This window comes from Vulpes vulpes, chromosome X (assembly GCF_048418805.1).
Source record: "Vulpes vulpes isolate BD-2025 chromosome X, VulVul3, whole genome shotgun sequence".
Taxonomy (NCBI): Eukaryota; Metazoa; Chordata; class Mammalia; order Carnivora; family Canidae; genus Vulpes; species Vulpes vulpes.
The window spans coordinates 81,567,608-81,589,088 of NC_132796.1; the positions used below are offsets into that span (position 1 = coordinate 81,567,608).

Below are 21,481 nucleotides of genomic sequence, written 5' to 3' on the forward strand. Positions count from 1 at the left end.
TTTGCTACCCTACTGAAAACTTAGAGGATTTTACTAGTTTCTTAAACTTTGAGTTAAGTTTTATTATACAGGAATTAAACTAGAGGTGTTTCATACTTCACAGAATTTTCATTCCTAAAATGTTTGCTATAAAATACATTTGTATTTAATGAATCATTTCCCCATGAATGTTGTAAGAAAGAATAGAGGCACTAGAATTTAAGACATTTAGATTAGAATTTTGGTTTTACAACTCACTACCTATGTAATTTTGGACAAGGTATTGAGCCTTTCTTACCTATGAGCTTGGGGGTACTGGTAGTACCAATTTATGAACTGGTTGTGAAATTCCAGTGAGTTAATATAATTTAGAATTCTGGGAAGGTGGTAGCAACAACAACATAGCTATTTAATCTGAGTCTTCAAATAAAAATGGAAATAGCAAAACCAAAACCCATACACAACATTTACAATAAAACGAGGTGACAAGGTATCCCCATGAACCCCAAAACTTAAGCAGGTAGGGGCAAACCAGCAGTCACAAGATCTGTATGCTATCAGGATCTTTGTGGGAGCCAGAACATGGAAGCATTGGGGATGTTGTCTGATGGACCTAAGAACAGAAGGCCCCCCAGAAGAGCTAATAAGAATTCACTGGAAAGTGGGGCGGCCAATTTGGAAGGAACAGCTAAGACTGGGAAGTGATTTGACTTCTCCCAGTACTATGTAATTGCTTTGGGTACACGGTAAAAGGACTTGAAAAGCTCTGGAGCAATCTGGCACCTAAGAACCCTCAAAACTGACCTGCCAGGGCTCCCTTTTAGGATAGTATTCTTCACTGGGAGAAACTGCTAGGAGTGGAATGGGAAGTGATTGGGATAGGGGAAAAGAACATCTTCAGACCAAAGCTGAGAAGAACAGAGCCATGGAATCCTAGAAAGCAGTCATGTTTTTGAACATGACAGAAAAACAAAACTACTCTGTATCCACTTCTTTCTGAAGTTCATGAATAATAATTTCACATAGTAAAGAAAAAGCATCAAGGTGAAATCCTATACAAAGATGTTTTAAGAACAAAAAAAATAATATCCCTATAGACAGTAAAAGTATGTCGGAAATACGCCCACCAAACTAAACCAACTAAACAGCTATTTCAGAATGAGCTAAAGATATAAATAATAAAACATTAAAGAATAACTGGAATTAAACTAAAATCTTAAGAATAACATCAGAATTAGAAAAACTCAAATGAAGTGACAACTCCAGAAAGCATTAAAAATGGCAGTCATTTCAGTAATGAAGACTAAATGATAAAGAACATGATCAAGTATATACAACAGATAAGCCTTAAAAATGTAAGAAGGGGGTGGTATCTAGAATGAAGAAAAGGAAGATAAAGATTCAAAAGTGACTTAAAGTTGGGCAAAGGAGATCAGTGATAGAAGTCTCTGAAGAAGAAAACCAAAGTAAGAGAAAAGAACAGATACTGAAAACTAAAATTCAGAAAACTTTACCTGAAATTAAAAACTTTATAGAATGAAACAATACTCTGCATACCTGAAAATACCAACCCAGAACAGCCAACACCAAGCGAATTCTAGTAAAATAACTGGATGTTAAAGTCTTTTGATTATCCAGATAAAAGAGCCTATGGAATATAAAGGAAATAAAATGATAATCATCAAACTTTGACAGTATTGCTTCATACTAGAAGAAAATGGAGTAACATTTAAAATAAGGAATGTGTAAACCAAACATTTTATATCCAACCAAAACTGATTTTCAAGCCTACAAAGGTAGTAATATTTCAGAGAATATCATTGGCATGAACCCTTCCTGAAGATTCTACTAAAGCTATGCTGTTAAGCAAGGTAATCACTAGCCACATGTGAAAACTTGTTTTAATTAAGTACAATGAAATAAAATCCTCACGCTCACTTGCACAAACCACAGCCAAATGCTCAAAGCCACATATGGCCAGTGGCTAGTGTATCGGACAGCACAGATAAAGAAGATTTCTATTATCGTGGAAAGTTGTATTAGATGAACTTCAGTGTACCAGAGAATTAGTTGACTTTTAGACTACCAAAACAATTAAATAAATCAACACCTAAGATCTAATGGTAAGTATTAAATGTATAATGACCTAAAGAATTAAGAAAATGAGGCCGAGCTGTGGCCAGTGGTGCTGGCATCGGCGGCTGGGCCAGTGACCTCATTGCACTGACAGAGGCTGGGCCAGGGGTGGGAAGATGCCCCCCACTGCCTGCCCCCTGTTGTGTGTGCCTCCACGCCACAGCCGGCCTCATCTCCCTGGATGCAGTGAAAGGTAAGATTCAGGCCCTGCAGCAGCAGGCGGACAAGGCGGAGGACTGCACAGGGCTGAGCTGGACGCCAATTGCAAGCGGCGCAAGAAAGCTGAAGCGGATGTGGCAGCTCTCAGTTGACGCATCCAGCTTATGGAGGAGGAGCTGGACAGGGCTCAGGAGTGACTAGCCACAGAAGCTGGAAGAGGCAGAAAAGGCTGCGGATGAGAGCAAGAGAGGAATGAAGGTGATAGAAAACCGGGCCATGAAAAAAAAAAAAACAGGCCATGAAAGATGAGAAGATGGAGATTCAGGAAATGCAGCTCAAAGAGGCCAAGCACATCGCTGAGGAGGCTGACCGAAAGTAGGAGGCAGTGGCTTATAAATTGGTCATCCTGGAGGGCGAGCTGGAGAGGGTGGAGGAGCATGCTGAGGTGTCTGAACTAAAATGTAGTAACCTAGAAGAAGAACTCAAGAATGTCACTAACAATCTGAAGTCACTCGAGGCTGCGTCTGAAAAGTTTCTGAAAAGGAGGATAAATAAGAAGAAATCAAACTTTTGTCTGACAAACTGAAAGAGGCTGAGACCCGTGCTGAATTTGCAGAGAGAATGGTTGCAAAACTGGAAAAGACCATTGATGACCTGGAAGAAAAACTTGCCCAGGCCAAGGAAGAGAATGTGGGCTTACATCAGACACTATACGAACTTAACTGTATATAACCAAAACAGAAGAGTCTTGTTCTGACAGAAACTCCAGAGCTCCATGTCTTTCTCTTCTCTTGTAAGAAGTTTCTTTTGCTGTTGAATCTTCGCTTTGCTGGAAATGTCAAGCAAATTACAAATACATGACCAAATATTTTGTATCAGAGAAGCTTTGAGCACCAGTTAAATCTAATTCCTTCCTTTTTTCAAATGGCACCAGCTTTTTCAGCTCTATTTTTATCCTTAAGTTGCATTTATTCATAAGATAGGCAGGGTATTTCATATTGAGCATAACTCTTTTAAGACTGAGGGCATTTGGTTCCTGGGAGAATAGACAACCCTACACTTTCAAAAACAACTCCAGTATCTAGTCATGGGTCAACTTAAAAGGCCAAGGAATATATAACCTTCTGGGCCACTATTGGTCACATGACAGGTAGCCAGGGACCATCACATTATAATATGGGTAGGTATTTTCCATCCAGAGCAAAAAAAGAAAACAAAACAAAGCCGGGGGAGGGGGGCTGGCTTTGTGGGAAGTCATAAACCATAGAAAGATTAACTTAATCATCTTGGCCCTTTCCCACACTCCACAATGCAGAACAAACATCCTCTGAGTAGTCAGCATGACAATACTCAGGAAATAATCATAATAATTACCCAAATATTTTCTGGATAGATCCTTGATGTTATGCTCTTCTACATGTTCCTTTCATTCTAAAGTTGGTCTCTGAGGAGCAGATAGCTTATTCCTTTTTTTAAAGATTTTATTTATTTATTCATGAGAGACAAACGGAGTGGGGGGCAGAGACCTAGGCAGAGGGAGAAGCAAGCTCCATGCAGGGAGCCCAATGGGGGACTCGATCCTGGGACTCCAGGATTATGCCCTGGGCCGAAGGCAGGTGCTCAACCACTGGTCCACCCAGGGATTCCGATAGCTTATTCCAATAATGACCCGTGCTTGTCTGTTCTGATCTGAGACCATCTACTCAGCAGGAATAAGTGTGGTAGAATCCAGTCTTACTTAGAGAAATTCTATCAGGAAGACCACTAGCCATCAATAACTGAGTAGTTCTTAACAAATAGTGGGCGGAAGGAGCCTCTCTGACAGCAAAGTAGAGATAAAGTAATTGGCCTAGTTTCATCTCTTTTATAATTCAGGGAATGGCAAACTGAGGATTTACTTATGTAGGACTTTAATTCCTTCTTTAGGACCAAGTTAATAAAAGACCAGGAAACTCCTGATTAAACTGGATATGGAGTATTTTGTAGGCAGGGCTGCACATTTTGGCTTAGTTGTAATTTCTGCTTTCTTGTTTAACATCTCAGCTGAAATATTCCACATTCCCCAGCAGTGTGGGGGCCAATCCAAGTTTACAATTCTGACAAAATTATCCTGCTTCTAGCTTATCCAAATCCTCTGCCCCTCACTATTTATTAAGCATCACACTACCCAGAAGGTACACTAGCAAATTGTGCAATTGAATAAAACCCACACTTTTCATTTAGATTCTTAGAAACTGTATCATATGTAATAGTGTACTTCTACATTTTGGTCAAATTTTTACATAAACTGTAAAAAAAAAAAAAGAATGAGGCCTAACAGGTGGAGACTATACTATGTAATGGCAATATCCTTATGTTTGGACAATGTAGATATTGTATAACTATTTTTAAAAATAGAGTTGAGAGACCATGTGCCAAGCATTTTTAAATCCTCTCAATAATCATATGAGGTTCTTGTAACTAGATAATCAGATTGTTATTCTGTTATTCTGAGACTGTGATGTTGGCTAAAACAAACGAGTGAGTGTATGATATTCTAATTTTATTCCCTTGTGCCCTTGCAAACCAGGAGCCTCAGTATGGAAGAAAGGTAATATGAATATAATAAGGCTAAAGAAAACCTTTTATGGTCTCAAATTTGAATTGGAAGTATCAATATAAATTCAGGTATTTTATTTTTAAATATGTGTATATTTCCCAGCTCTGTCCATTGTAAAGGCCTGGAAACCATGAATATTCTTAACACTCAAAAAATGTTGTGGTCTTGAAATACCATTTCTAACTTAAAAAAAAAATAAGCAGCTCTGTGGAGAAATGGTTGCTGATTCCAGGTCTGGGCAGGAAATGTTCAAGATGAGCCTATATCGTTTTGTTACACTAGACAACAAGGAAGCTATCAGAGTACTGGGGCCAATGTCAGAAGAACTCAGGAATCATCTCGACGAGGTTCCCAGTGGCCAAAGATGGAACAAATTGAATCTCAACGATGATAATTGCAGCAAACTGGAACATACCAAATAAGTTAAATTTAAAAATTAATGATATTTGTAAAATTGGTCACCTTAGGATAAGAAACTAGTTCATTTTCTTAACTGGAAAATAAAGTGAAAGAATCAAGCATTTATCCTGCCTACCTTATATGAACTGTACCACTGGGTAACCAAATAGTAGATGAGGGGAAGTGTTTGTGTATTAGTATTCTAAGTAATCAGCGAAGGTAAATATTTTTTGGTCCTACTAAATGCGAATTAAACAGCGATAGTTGTGAAGATTGCAGAAACATTACCTGTAGATGTGTCAAAGGAATCAATTCTGAGTCTGATCCAGTCTTCTGGATCTAGCTGCCTATTTGCAAGAAATAGAGAACATAATTGAAATATACCATGACTATAATCAGGAAAATCCAGACTGTGGGAAACTCAACAGGTCAAAGGGCCCACATCTTCAAAAGAAAAACTGAAAGGAAATGACAGAGATGGAGAAAGGACCAATAGCTTAAAAGAAACTTAAGACATGAACTTCTAAAAATTATCTAGGGAGGCAGTTTTGGGTGACAAAAGTTTTAAAACCATAGGGGAGTGATTACTGTGAATTTCAGGGTAATGATTAAATTATAGTGGGAGCGAGAGGGTTGTGATTGGGTTGGGACGCAAAGATGTTTTCTGGAATGACTGGCAAAGTTTTATTTCTTGACCTGGATGGTGTCCACCTTAAAATTATTTTGATTTGTTTTCTGTATCTGATTCACTTAAAATTTAAAAATTAAGTGCTTAGTTGGCATAGTGCCTGGAACAAAAACAATTTATGTTCATTAATGACCATAGAAATTTTTCACTGAAAACATTAAGGTAGGCCCTGGTTTTACTACTTTGTGCTAATTGTAAGAAAAAGCATTGGGTGTCTGCTTTACAGACCTCTGAGCTTAAAAAAAAATCAAAAGACAAGTGAATCAAGCATTGGAGCGCCTCATTTATGTACAGTCATTGAAAACTCACCAGTTTATGCCAGATTATGTTCTGTGTAGATATTTCTTAAATTGTATTTATTTTACTTCTTATTCTTTGAGTCACTCCTCAACCTCAGCTATAACTGCTAGGTTGGCTGCTATTTAATTGTTCTTTAACATTCCTTTCACTCCTCTGGATGAAACAACTCGTGTTTCCCATTGTGTTATTCGTGTGTCTCTCTGGCAGCCCCAGCCCATCCTTCATTATGAAGTCACTTCTTATCTGCCAGGCATTTAGATGGCATGGTTGCTTTTAATATGAATCTCCTTATAGGCATTAAATACTGTTAACTGACTTTGGTAACCGTTCCAAGGCTTTTGTTAGGGCCAGAACTAGTGACTAATTTGCCCTGGGTGCAAAATTTAAGACCATGCCAAAAAAAAAAGCCTACAGTAATAGTAATTAAGGTAAAATAATACTTCAGTGTAATTTTTTTGATGTTGTTAGAACATGTGTGTATGCACACAAGCTGGGTGGAGGAGGGTGGAGGGACGGAGGGAGAAGGAGAGAATCTTAAGCAGGCTAAATGCCCAGCGCAGAGCCTGATGATGGGCTTGATCTCATGACTCTGAGATCATGACCTGAGCTGAAATCAAAGAGTTGGATGCTTAACTTACTAAGCCACCCAGGTGCCCCTAATATATATATATTTTAATCAAGAGTAATTAAAAAAATCCATGGTAAAGTATCAAAATTAAAGACAGGGTCTATGGGCCAAGCTTAGGGGTGAGTTGAGTAAGGTACTCTTGAGATCATGCAAATGCAAGCTTGGATCCTGTCTTCATTTATAATTTTAATATTTTTACTAATCATGGATCTTTTTATACATTATATTGGTGGACCTTGAATTTTGTGCCTCACTGCACCTAAACCCCACCCCCACTCCCACCCTTTGATCTGTAGAGAAGTCTAGCCTTACTATATATATTCATATGTTCTATCTGCAACATCTTGAAACACTGCCGCTTCATGGACAGGGGAAATAAGCATTTTGAATGCACTACATTTGTTTCTATTAATATTTTAGTGAAGTTTGTACTGTTTTGGAGCTATCCCTTAAATTCTACCTGTTAAACCTATTGAGCCCTGTTAAGTTTACAAATGAGATGCTCAGGTATTTCTAGAGCAATTAGAAATTATAAAAGCTTTTTCTTAGGAGGCTTACTATGATACTCATTTTCAGGGAAGATGAGTTCAGGTAAAGTAATCTCCAACAATTTTTTTCTGCTTTTGATTCTCTCAGGCCCATGAGAACTTCCTTAGCTATCTCCATGTCTAGTAGTTGGTTTTTACCTAGTGGTCATAATCACATTCTGCTATCTATAGCTAATTGCTAACTTAACTTTTTAAAAAACGGTGTGATTTGAGTGCTAGTTTAAAAGGACTATAAGTTTAGCTTTGTTGGAGAAGCCTTTTTTTTTTTTATAGAAAACAAATTGATAAAGCCTTTAGAATATTTGGATACACTCTAAAAATTAAATGCCTCTTCCAAATCTGTGAAAGTGGAGATTTCTACATACATGATGAAACTCCAGAACAGTTGAGCAAGTTTTAAAATTTTACTGTTTAATTTAGATACAGAATCATTTTTGGGTGCCCAGTTCTGAGTTTTGACAATGCATAGAATTGTTTAACCACCGTCACAATCAAGACAGTTTCATCATCCCTGAAGAATTCTTTTTAAGATTTTATTTATTCATGAGAGAGACCAAGAATGAGGCAGAGACATAGGCAGAGGGAGAAGCAGGCTCCTCATAGGGAGCCTGATGCGGAACTCGATCCTGGACCCCAGGATCATGCACTGAGCCGAAGTCAGATGCTCAACCACTGAGCTACCTAGGCATCCCAAGAATTGTTTATCCAGGTTTTAAATCACCCTAAGACATCTCTGATCATTGTTAGCCTGTAATTGTGTAAAGGGTGTAGATAAGTATATTTATGTTGGTGAATGAAAGCAATATGGAATATTTCTAATACTTGACCTTAAATTCCTCTTGCTAAATTACCAAAATCAGCTTGTGTGCACTGTTCCTGTACTAAATTAAGTGTTCTAAAACTCTGAACTTAAATCTTTATTGAATGAGACTAAACTTTATGTACTTCTCAGGATTAAAATTATAGTGCAGGTAACACAGTTAATTGGCTAAAATGATTCAGTTGAAGGGTTGTGTCATTGATCTTTAGTCAAATTTAACAACTTTACCTGGTATGTGTATAGGAGAAACTTCTATTTACTGTGTTGGAACATCATTTCCTTTATCTTTGTAGAGGAAGAATTTATTCATATTTAAACATAATTGTACTTGAATTTCTTATGTCAAAAATTGGAACTCCTGAATGAATATTGTTTTTAAACTATAGCCATAGGTATAGAAAGTTAAAGGGATAAGATATTTCATCTAGCCTTAGATTCTGTGTGTCCTTAGAAATGGAACTGTCCTGGTTTAGAATGCCGTATATTCTAGTATTGATGCTACCAAATAGAAACCTTCAAGGATTACTTAAACCTGTAATCTGTAATTTAGTCTCTCTTATTAGCTTCTACATTTTAGGATTTTACTAAGAATGGCAGATGGCTGAAAACATCCTTAACTTTGTATTAAGCTAAGTAAAAATTTTGCTTTAATGGTATTTCACTTATGTACCCATTGGCTGATATTTTTTAAAGTCTTGATACTCAAAACTCTGCAACTTCCGGTTTTTTCCTTTTAATTTCAAGTAATTACTGTAACTCAAAATAACCTATAATGAACTCCCAGGTTCAACTGGCATGTCTAAGAATGTGGGCAATTCATCTTCTAAGTTTTTGTTCTTAAAGTCAAACTGTAAGAATTAGAATTGTTTGGCCATATTGGGGATCCAAAAGAAGTAGAAGATGAACTACTGCTTATAAGGCATTAGAGTTGTACATTGCTATTTTGTTTTTCTTTTTTAGTGATTGCTTCACCATCCTATCCATACCTTCCTGCTCCTATTCGTGCTGCTGCTGCTCTACCACCTCCGCCTCCTCCTCTTGAGGTCGGAGAGGCTTCAAACTTACCACCACCACCTCCACCTTATTCCTGTGATCCAAGTGGCAGTGATCTGCCTCAGGGTAAGGGGATTTTGAGACTTGCATGAGGATTATTTAGTCTGAATTTTTTTTTTCTTAGAGCATATCTTTGGTTGTCCACTGGGGGTAGGATGGGGGGACCAAATGGAAATTGACTGGAGAGCATAATGCTAGGTAAGTAATAACTAAGGAAAGGAAGAACTGAAAGCTGAGAAAAACTTCTCCATAATCAAGAAGTGGATGATTTTTTAGATGGTTTCAGATCTGTCTTGAAGAACATTATCAGCTGAGTATCTTTATTCTCAACTATTTTTTGAAAAGCAGGAATTGACTTGATGGGATGAGCACTGGGTGTTATATGTTGGCAAATTTAATTTAAATTTTAAAAAGCAGGAATTGATACCAAAATTTCTCCATTTCTTAAATTCCTACCAGAAGTGTATGAAATTGTTGCAGTTCTTGATGTTTAGGATTCCAGCTAAATTTTGCATTTTGAGAAGTTGGTTTTTTTTTTTTTTTACATATAATGTATTATTATTATTTTTTTATTTTTATTTACTTATGATAGTCACACACAGAGAGAGAGAGGCAGAGACACAGGCAGAGGGAGAAGCAGACTCCATGCACCGGGAGCCCGATGTGGGATTCGATCCCGGGTCTCCAGGATCGCGCCCTGGGTCAAAGGCAGGCGCCACACCGCTGCGCCACCCAGGGATCCCCGAGAAGTTGGTTTTTGAGAAATTAGGGGTCTGATCTGCCTAGGATTTTAGCCATGTCGTCCTGTTTCTTTAGTTAAACTAAGGGATAGCTTTCCATTGGAAGTTCTTTGTTGCTCATCAGTTTGGCAGTGTTTCTCAAAGGAGAATTGTAGTTGAAAGGTGTTTTGTAGCTAATTTATACCTCTTTGCTGTAAAATTTTCTGGATTTTTCTAGCTGCTTCTCTATTTCAATTTTTTCAGCTCCTGTATAGTTACCAAGATTTTCAATTCCATGCTGTTCTTTTTCTCTACCTTACAACTTCATTATCACCTTTTTATAAACAATTCCTAAATCTATCTAGCCTTGGCCTCTGAAATTTGTACTTATCTGTAGCTACTTGCTAGACGTTTTCACTTGGCTTTCTTACTTTCATTTCAAACTCCATCTATAATGAAATTCCTTATCTTTTATCTCCCTTTTTTCTTCTTTCCAGGCCACACAACACATTGACACCTTGGTTTCCTATTGTTACTGGTGCTTCATTTCTGCCTGACTTACCCTGATCCTGTCACTCTTCTTCTCTTACTTACCTATTCCTGCCTAAGATCTACTCTGTCACCACATAATGCTGATTTTGCATTTCCCAACATTTTATTATGAAAATGTTCAAATATACATGAAAGTTGAATTTCAAAATGAATGTTCATGTATTCATCACCTAGATTCTATCATTAGCCTTTTTTTTTCTATCATTAACCTTTAACTGTATTTGCTTTATCACATATCTGTCCGTCTTTTCCTCCATCCATCTCCTTGTCCATCAAGTTATCCATTTCGATTGTGATGTATTCCAAAGTAAATTGTAGACATCAATATTCTTCCTCACAAAAACTTCAGTATAAGTATCATTAACTAGAGTTTGGAGTTTATTTTTTCTTTTGATGTAAATTGAACATATAATGCACAAATCTTAAATGTATAATTGCTGAGTTTTGAGAAATGAGTGCATTCACCTTTGTAACCCAAATCTTCATCAAAATATACCATTATCCTCATGCCCCTTCCCGGTATTTTTCCACCTCTACCTCTACTTATCCCCAAGAGGCAGCCACTCTTTGATTTTTTTTTCTGTCATAGTTTCACTTGTTTTAGAATGTCATATAAATATACAATATGTAATCTTTATGGAAGGCTTCTTAAACTCTGCATATTTTTTATATTCTTTGATATTGCTGCATATATCAGTCCAATTGCTATTGCTGAGTAGTATTTCATTGTATAAAATTTCTTGTTTATTGGTGAACATCTGGGTTATTTCCATTTTGGGGCTTTTATGAATTAGGCTGTGAATATTCTTGTAAAAAGTCTTTATGAACATATGTTTTTATTCCCTTTGAGCATATACCTGGGAGTGGAATTGATGGATCATAGATAGGTGTGTGTTTAGTTTTATAAGAAACTGCTTATTTTTCCAAAGTTGTATCTTACACCTTTCTACTTTTTTTTAGATTTTATTTATTTACTTTAGAATAAGCACAAGTGGGGCTAAGGGAAGGGCAGAGAGAGAAGCAGACTCCCTGCTGAGCAGGGAGTCTAATATGGGGCTTTATCCCAGGATCCCAAAATCGTGACCTGAGCTGAATGCAGATCCTTAACCAACTGAGCCACCCAGGTGCCCCTTATCTCTACTTTTGCTAGAACTCTGTGCACCTGATTTTTTTTACTTCTAAACCCTTGCCTAACATACGGTGATCTACTCATTCTTTCCCCTTCCTATTAAAATCAAGTCATTTTCATGATACCCCCATTACATTTTGAAGTGATGTTTTGAGTTTTTATAGTCCCTGTCTTTGCCAACTTTTTTTTAACAGCTGGAGATCTAATTCACATACTATACAAGCCACCCATTTAAAGTGTACAAGTTGATGGGTTTCTAGTATATTCACAAATACATACAATCATCACCACTATTTCCAGAACATTTTCATCACCCCAGAAAGAAACCCTTGTACCCATTAACAGTCCCCACTTCTTCCCCCCCGTTGCTACCGCGATTCTACTTTGTATGTCTATAGATTTGCCTATTCTGGACATTTGACATAATATGAATCATGCAATATGTGGTCTTTTGTGACTGGCTTCTTTCACTTAGCATGATATTTTCAAGGTTCATCCATGTTGTACCATGTATCCATACTTCATTTTTCTTATAGCTGAATAATGTTCTATTGTATAGGTATGCCACATTTTATCATCTATTAGTTGATGCACAATTGGGTGGTTTTCACTTTTTTGCTACTATGAATAATACTACTATGGATATTTGTATTTAAATTTTGTGTGAATACAACACACACACACACACACCCAAGGAATGGAATCCCATGGATTTACTTCCTTCTGTTATCTCTTAATATTCTTTAGCTTAACCTTTAGTCTTTATACTCCTACATAATGGTCAAAATAAAAGCTGATTATTTTAAAATAGTAGTAAACATATCTCTATATGTGGGAAGTCTCCAATTAAAAAGAAGGGTTTTGGGGATCCCTGGGTGGCGCAGCGGTTTGGCGCCTGCCTTTGGCCCAGGGCGCGATCCTGGAGACCCGGGATCGAATCCCATGTCGGGCTCCCGGTGCATGGAGCCTGCTTCTCCCTCTGCCTGTGTCTCTGCCTCTCTCTCTCTCTCTCTCACACTGTGTGCCTATCATAAATAAATAAAAATTTAAAAAAAAAAAAAAAAAAAAAAGAAGGGTTTTCTGAGAGTTTGTTAATGGGAGTCAAGTTATTTATCAGAATATACATGGATCCCAGATCAGTCGATAATGTAGATTTAGAGTTACAATTAGAATGCTAAGATTATTCCCTCTCTTCCCATACATATAGTTTTTACTTATTTGTGAAATATTTTAAAATCTATGAAGAAGTTTTTATCACCGTAGAATATTTATTGAGTTACCTTTCTTATTGCCTCCTCTTTTTGGAAGTTCTAGTGGTGTGGTACGTTAGTCATGTTAAATAAAAGCAAGATGAATTGTTTTCACAGAGTAGTAGTTATGTTAGTAGGCATCATTAATCTTGTCATTAGTAGAGCCTTGGTTTGTATTGTGTAGTAGTTTCATTAATAGAAGACCATTAAGGGAATCCCTGGGTGGCTCAGCGGTTTAGCGCCTGCCTTTGGCCAGGGTGTGATGCTGGAGTCCCGGGATCGAGTCCCACGTCGAGCTCCCTGCACGGGGCCTGCTTCTCCCTCTGCCTGTGTCTCTGCCTCTCTCTCTGTCTCTCATGAATAAATGGATAAAATCTTAAAAAAAAATAGACCATTAAGATTGGTTATGTAGTAAATTGCTTGTCTCAAGATTTTATTCTTGAAATCTCACAAGAAGAAAATGGCTTTACTGGATTTTTTTTAAGATTTTATTCATTCATGAGAGAGACAGAGGCAGGCATCATGAGAGAGACAGAGGCAGGCAGAGAACACAGGTAGAGGGAGAAGCAGGCTCCACGCAGGGAGCCCAATGTAGGACTCGATCCCTGGACTTCAGGACCGTGCCCCTAGGCTGAAGGCAGGTTCTAAACTGCTGATCCACCCAGCGATCCCCTACTGGATTCTTTCTAAATATTAGCAGGGTAGTATTCCTGTAACATTTACCTAATATTAAGACTAGAAATATTGGTCTTAAAATATATAGAATACATATTTTATAATTAAACCTTGGATCAGAAAGTGATTTTTACCTATAGTGTCTGATAAATGACTATTTACTACAAGGTAGAATGGAGAGTGGTGTTGATGCGGGAAGACTACATTTTTATCTACCTTAATACTCAAAGAAAAAAGCTTTTGAGTGGTAGTTCTAATTGCTTATGTTTTCTAGTCACTAAAATTAAGATTTTTAATTTTAGATACAAAAGTTTTGCAGTACTATTTCAATCTGGGATTGCAGGTAAGTCATGTTAAAATTGTTTTGACAAACTCTAGATTAAAAATGCAAGTTGGTTTGATAATCAGACTCTTGAACTTTTAAAAGCCAAGAACACTGTGAGGAGCCCAAAAGTTGTCTTTATAAAAGATATCTCTGAAGATGATACAAGTGAATTTTCTATTTTAGCCTCCCAGTGCTTCAATTCCTCTTAGAAAATAGTTGTTATAGCAAGTGGGGGCCCTGACAGCACAACTTTAGCATTTATTGGCTTCCGTATTTAGCATCATGTATATGCCAACACTTTATTATGTTTTTCTGTTTCAGTAATAAAGGGGTCATTTGTCTTGCTTACTTGAAATATTTTTATGGTTATTTCTACATGTTCTATGAAAATAACATGACTAATTCGATAAAGGGCTGTATTATTTTTAAAGCACTTATGTGGTCATAGATATTTACAAACACTTGATTTTTAACACTCCCCTGAGTTCTAGAAGGGTGAGGGTACTGACAAATAGCTTAATATCCCTGAAAGGTGTCTCTGATTTCAGGTAAGAGCTTTTTTATTTTATTCTTTCAGGCATTATTCCCCCCCCCCCCACCCCAAAATACACCTGACTTCAGATATAACAAGATGGCTTATTTCCTAAAAAGGAATGATTCATTTTAAGATTTGGCAGATGATAGTAAACTAGACAGTCTCCTGGATAATGCTCAGATTAGTTCATATTCCCAGACACTGATTTCACTAAAATGTTGGGCCTATCATTTCCAGAAAACTATCTTCTCCAACTGGCACACGTTTATAAATTAAGAACGGTGAAGTTGGTTTTTTTGTTCTTTGAGACTATTTCCTAAATGCAGTTTCAGGAATTGAAAATATAAACTGCTTTGCCTTTAGTTATGTTTATTATAGTTACTTGTGGAAATGTAATTCATATCAGATGGCTGAGGCATTTTAAAACATTCTTCTGCATTTTACATCATGGGAATACAAGGAAATGCAGAATAGTTATTTTAATACTTTTTAAAAATTTATTTTATTTATTTTTAAAGATTTTATTTATTCATGAGAGAGAGAGAAAGAGGGGAGCAGAGACACAGGCAGAGGGAGAAGCAGGCCCCATGCAGGAAGCCTGACTTGGGACTCGATCCCGGATCCCCAGGATCAGGCCCTGGGCTGAAGGCAGTGCTAAACTGCTGAGCCACCCGGGCTGCCCGATACTTTTATATATTAAAAGTAATAGTATTCATTGTAGTACATGTGAAAAATATTAAAGTATAAAGAAAAGTGAAATCCCGTGTGTAATTATAGCTTATTTTACAAAATATCGATCATGCTATGTAATTTTGTAAACTTTTAACAATATGAGCATTTTTTTTCTTAAATACTTCACAGCATATTTTTTTATTGCCTCTATTGTATCCCATCATGGATATATCATAATTCATCCAGTTCCTTATTGTTGAATATTTAGGTTGTACACTATATTTTTCTTTTAAAAAATCAATGTATAGTTGACACAGTGTTACATTAGTTTTAGATGTACTGCATACTAATTTGATATGTCTGTGCATTATGCTATGCCCATCATTTGTGCCACCCGTTACCATACAGTGCTATTAAAATACCATAGGCTATATATTCCTTATGTTGTACCTTTCATCCCTGTAACTTATTCCACTCTATTTTGCTTTTAAAAATAATGCTAGAAAACATGTCTTTGTATACAGGTCATTGTATATCTGTAATTTCCTTTGGATGCTTTCTTAAAAGAATTCCTATGTTCAGATATGAGATACATCTGTTGCAAAAGATCTTAAAGTTGTAATAGAGGATAGATTTTCTAAATGTTCTGATTTTTAGGTCAAAAAAGTCACTGCTACTCTACCTGAAAATCATAGCCCAGCTTTTTTTTAGTGAGGAACTGTACTACTTTAAAGGTATAGTAAAGTGTTTTTTTTCTTTCTTACCCAAGTGCTATCACCACAACTACTGGCACTCCATGGTCTATGTGCCACAGATGCAGCAGCAGCAGCAACTTCATGTAGAGAATTATCCAGTCTATGCTGAGCCACCTCCTCTGGTAGATCAGACCGTTCCTCAGTTGTATGGTGAGGTGGGGAGACAAGATGGCACACAGATGGAAGCATCGGTAAATGGTGAGTATGTAATGAGAGTACCTGCAAGAAGGACAATTAGATTGTATTATGTAATTTAACAACCTTCAGATACCTCATTTTGTCCATATTCTAGACTCATGTTTGGGTTCTTTTTTTTTTTTTTTAAGAGGAAGAGCATGAGTGGGTATGGAGGGGCAGAGGATGAGAGAGAGAGAGAATCTTAAGCAGGCTCCATGTTCAATGTGGACCCTGATGCAGGGCTCGATCTCATGACCCTGAGATGATGTCCTGAGCTGAAATCAAGAGTCAGATGCATAAAAAATTGAGCCACGCAGGTGCCTCTGGGCCCATGTTTGTTTGTTTTTTAAAGCATAGTATGTAGACCCTTGGAGTACCTGAGACCCTTTCAAGGAATCCATGAAACCAAAAGTATTCATCAAAATATACAGATCTTAAAGATTTTTATTTGTGCCTTTCACTGTTATATTCTGCTTTGAGGATGCAGAAATCAGTAATGAGTAAAAACCACTGCCACCTAAGCACAAATCCAGACGGGGGCACCAAACTGTGCTAGTAATCAGTGTCTTCACTGCCGTATACACCCATGTTACAAAAATTGCCAGTTAGATGTTTTTTTTTTTTTTTTACTCAAAAACGTTCTTATTTTATTAAATCTTTATCTTTGGACTTCATGTTCCATGTGACAAAATGGGGAGTATTCGTACTAAAGTATGATAATTAAAAGGATTTATGAGGTTGACTAATGAGATGAACTAGTGTTTTTCATGCAACACTGTTTTTACTTGTGAATGATACACAAACTATGGTTATTTAGACTTGAGGATCTGGCAGATATTTTCTCAAATAAATAATATGAGCCTTTCACTTCAAGAAAAAAAACAACCAAATGTATTTGTTGTCAAAGATAAAAATTCCTTAGAGACCCTGGGTGGCTCACTTGGTTGAGCCATCTGGCTCTTGATTTCAGCTCAGGTCATAATACCAGCCAGGCTCGTGAGATTGAGCCCAGTGTCAGGCTCCACTGTCAGCAGAGAATCTTGTTCTCCCTCTACCCCTAACCCCATATATGCTTGTGCTCACTGTCTTGCTCTCCTCAAATAAATAAATCTTGGGGGGTAGGGGAGATAAAAATACCAGCTTTCAAATAAAACTTAGAACTTTGTAATACTTGTATCTGCCACCATGAGCTTGACAGCTCAATATTTAACTTTTCTAATAATATGGATGGGGTTATTGGGGTGCCTGGCTAGCTCAGTCAGTAGAGCATGCAACTCTTTATCTTAGGGTTGAGAGTTTGAGCTCTACACTGGATATAGAGATCACTTAAAAATAATAAAATCTTTAAGAAAAAACATAGGTGGGACTATTAATTAATGTTTTTTCACATTGTGTGATGAAATGTGTCAACATTTGGAAATCTATGTAACTCAGTAAAATACTTTTCCAGTTATCCAATGCATGGTGTTACCTATGTATGATTTTGTAAAAGGTCTATTCAAAGTGCAGGATAAAACAGTGGATTTCATTGTTGAGAGAGTATGAAAAAGTCCACATTGCTGCTCATCTTTTGCCACTATCACTTACCTAGTTTTGGTGTAGCATCAAAGAGTATCTATAACTATCTGAAAAGGGTGGTTATTAAAAGACTTCTCTGTTTTCCAACTACGTATCTGTATGAGGCCAGGTTTTCTTCATATACATAAAAACAACATATCCTAATTGACTAAATACAGAAGCAGATGTAAGAATCCAGTTTTCTTCTATTGAGCCATAGGTTCAAAATTTGCACAAGTGTAAAACAATGCCACTTGTTTCACAGTATTTTTGTTTTAGAATATACACTCATTTTTCATAAAAAGTTTAATTTGTGTTAACATTAATAGGCTTATTTTTACATGAATTAATATTTTTAACTTTCTCATTTTAATTCCTAGTATGGTAAATTCATAGTACAGTTTATGTGATATAACTCACATAAAGGCTATTTAAGATCCTGAATTTTTAAGAATGTACAGGGATCCTGAGACCAAAGAGTTTGAGACTACTCTGCCAGACCATAAGGATGATTGCTCTATGAGTTTACAGTACAGTATAGACAGGCATTTTAAAGGAATCAGAATAGGATCTTTGGACTTCCCTTGTTGGAAAAGAATGAACAAGAGGTATAAAAAATTATGTAGACTAAACCAAATTTTTCGCATTCCAGTGCTGCTACTTGACAGTTGTGATCTCACCTAAATTACTTAACCTCTCTAAGCCTGAATTTCTGTAAAATGGGGAATACCTGACTTGCCAGGGTTACTATAAGAACTAAATGAGATGTACTGTATGTATATACCAGATAGAGAAGCATACTGTACCTGGTACGTGTGAGAAATGTGAATTTCCTTTTGTCTCCCTTTCTTTAAAGCATATTAATGGTTTGGGAATATTAGCACTATAGAGTCTTATTCCTAGTGTGGTGATATGATATATGGCCCATAGTAATAAAAATTAAAGTGTCAACATTTGTTGCGTTTTTGTACCAAAAACTATTCTTAATTGTTGTAAACCATGAGGCAGTGCCAGTCTTCATTCCACAGAATGTGCTTATCTAAGTTATCCCAGGTAATGAAGGATTTCTTTTTAGTATTTACATAGTCACTATAGCAAGGTCAGAACTTCATCTATTTCCACTAAAACTGACTCATGGTAGCAAAAGTGGGGTAAAATGGTGGGGTAAAAGTGATGCTAGGATCTTAATGACATTCAGGAGATAACACTTAAATGTTTGGTCTTTAAGATGCTCTTCAGAACTATACCTTCAAGTATGGACCAGATTGTGTAGACACCAAGGTTTTTAAATGCTAAAGTGGAATATAAAATGGTTATTTGGATAATACTTGGCACAGTGGGAACTATTGGATAACTTAATTGGAAACCACCTTTATGTGAACTTAATTGGCTAGAAGGACTAGAGAATGTTCCTGTATGTATTTAGTGTGTAGGTACCTAAAACATCCTAGAAAGATAGCTATCTCTAGTTAGAATACATTGACCCATTATACATGCACACATACTTAAATTTTTTTAATTAGGGAGTTTTTTTTTAAATTTTTTTTTAAAATTTTTTATTTATTTATGATAGTCACAGAGAGATAGAGAGAGAGGCAGAGACACAGGTAGAGGGAGAAGCAGGCTCCATGCACTGGGAGCCTGACGTGGGATTCGATCCCGGGTCTCCAGGATTGCGCCCTGGGCCAAAGGCAGGCGCCAAACCGCTGCGCCACCCAGGGATCCCAATTAGGGAGTTTTTATATAATCTTTTGGTAGCCTGCTCTAGTCACTAATGTTCATATCTCAAGTGTTCTTTGGATACCTGGGTGGCTCAGTTGCTTAAACATCCAACTCTTAATTTCTGCTCAGGTCATGAACCCAGGGTTGTGAGATCGAGCCCTGCATTGGGCTCTGCACTGGGTGTGGAGCCTACTTGAGGTTCTCTCCTCTCTCTGCCCCCTGCCTCCCTTTCTCCTTCCCTCTCTACAAAAGTAAAATAAAACTGCTCTTGCCACATTTATTATGATCTTTCCTATAGTTAGTGCTAAGTTTCACATTTACCTATAAGAACATCTGTTTATGTTGATATTTTAGTGAATCTTTGTATATAAAGTGTGTACTGTATGCATTCTTTGTTTCAGGTACTTTTCCAAATGCTGACCCTGCATCTGTCCCTCATGGAGCAGTCTATTATCCAATGATGTCAGATCCTTATGGGCCACCACCTTTGCCGGGTTTTGATTCCTGTCTTCCTGTTGTGCCAGATTATCCCTATGTTGCCCCTTGGCATCCAGTTGGTACAGCATATGGTGGCTCTCCTCAAATTCATGGTGCTATGAATGCTGGGCCAGTTGGCTATATTGCTTCACCTCCCTCAGCTTCTCATTACATACCTCAGAATATGTAAGATTCAGCAGTATGAAGTATTCTTGCACTGCCATTTTTTGTTGTTTTGATTTTTTTAAGAAGTGTTTTATGTTAGTGTTTAAGTGATTTAGGTGGTTAGGGTGGTTACTATTGTATCTGTCTTTAAGATTATTTTATCTTTTGATTTAAAATACTACTTTAAAGGAATACTACTTTTGGTTGTGGATAAGGAAATTGAGATGGATGTACAGCTAGCCCCATATTGAGCATAATTTCATTGTATTCAGCTAATTTCCTGTCAGCCAGCTTGTCAACTTTGTATTAGCTGATGGTTCCAGTTGATAAAAGGAATAAATCATACAAACTATTTCTTTGGTTCAGATGTCACACATACTAAACCGTGCAGAACTGAAATAACTTTCACTTTTTTTCTGGAAAATAAAAAACAAAACCAAGAGCAGTTGCTTCTGGATAACTAAATATTAAATGAGAGAGCTCTTCAGGTTCTTAAGAATTGTCTGAACTAAGTTATGTTCTGTGATAATCAGTTTCAAAGGCACATGGTGCTCTGCTTTAGATTTATCCCATATGCTATTGTTTGATACTGGATTTATGTAACTGTTTTACTGCACAGTATTGAATTGGTGTCCTTTGCACAGTTAGCAGTAAATAAAAATTAGCATTTAAAATTGCTAAAATGAGTGGGATTTTCTTTTTTTCTTTTTCGTAGCAGCAAAAAGAGTACCAGACATTTGATTGATCTAATGTTTTTCCCCTGCTATCATGGTGTCAAAAAAAAAAAAAAAGTAATTTTTATGACATGAACTGGTTGGGCCCAATCAAAATGTTATTCAATCTCAAGACTTTAATGGTGCACACTACTAAATCTAGTCTTTGTCTCTTGAGTATGTCCCTTTTTAAGTTGTGGGGGTTTTTTTTAATCTTATGTAACTTTAGACTTATTTTTCATTGTCCTGTACTTCCAATAGTTGTATCTTTCAGTTTTTGTTTTTAGACGTACCTTGTATCTCTAGGCCTGCCTTGTCTCTGACATTCTGTGAGACCTATTTCATCAGCCTTTCTGTCTTTTCTCTTTCATCTATCCAGAGACCACAAGATCCTTTATATTCACCAGTTCTCCTGTAAGTTTTTCATAATGAATACTTTGCTGTATTTCACCTGACAAACAGCTACTTAAAAAGTGTTCTTTGGTTGCCACAGGACCTATTTATATTGCTGTCTTTAAAGGTTATTTATGCTTGTGAATCAGTCCTTTTTTCCCTGCACCTTCACCTACACCCTAGGCAAAAATAATCATTGAGAACCTCCAGGCTTCAGGTGCCTTAGCAGTTAGCTGAAAGTACTGGAGGGGAAACCATTTTAAAGAAGACGTTCTATCTTTAATGTATCGTTCTCAAGATAATTGTTATTAATGTGTTCCAAATCCATGTACTAGTTAAGGCTCATCTTTCATAAT

At 36.8% G+C, this 21,481-nt stretch overlaps 1 protein-coding gene and 1 pseudogene across 1 annotated transcript in view; both read left to right on the plus strand.

The window, feature by feature from the left end:
• Window positions 1-20,702, plus strand: part of ALG13 (ALG13 UDP-N-acetylglucosaminyltransferase subunit) — a 65,478-nt gene extending 44,776 nt beyond the window's left edge. The window contains 4 exon segments of the mRNA XM_072743337.1: window positions 9,217-9,375; window positions 13,937-13,977; window positions 15,936-16,119; window positions 19,779-20,702. Of these exon segments, the coding sequence (XP_072599438.1) occupies window positions 9,217-9,375; window positions 13,937-13,977; window positions 15,936-16,119; window positions 19,779-20,044 (650 nt within the window). The 3' untranslated portion in view covers window positions 20,045-20,702.
• Window positions 562-3,105, plus strand: LOC112932059 (tropomyosin-like; annotated as a pseudogene).
• Window positions 20,703-21,481: the final 779 nt, after the last annotated feature.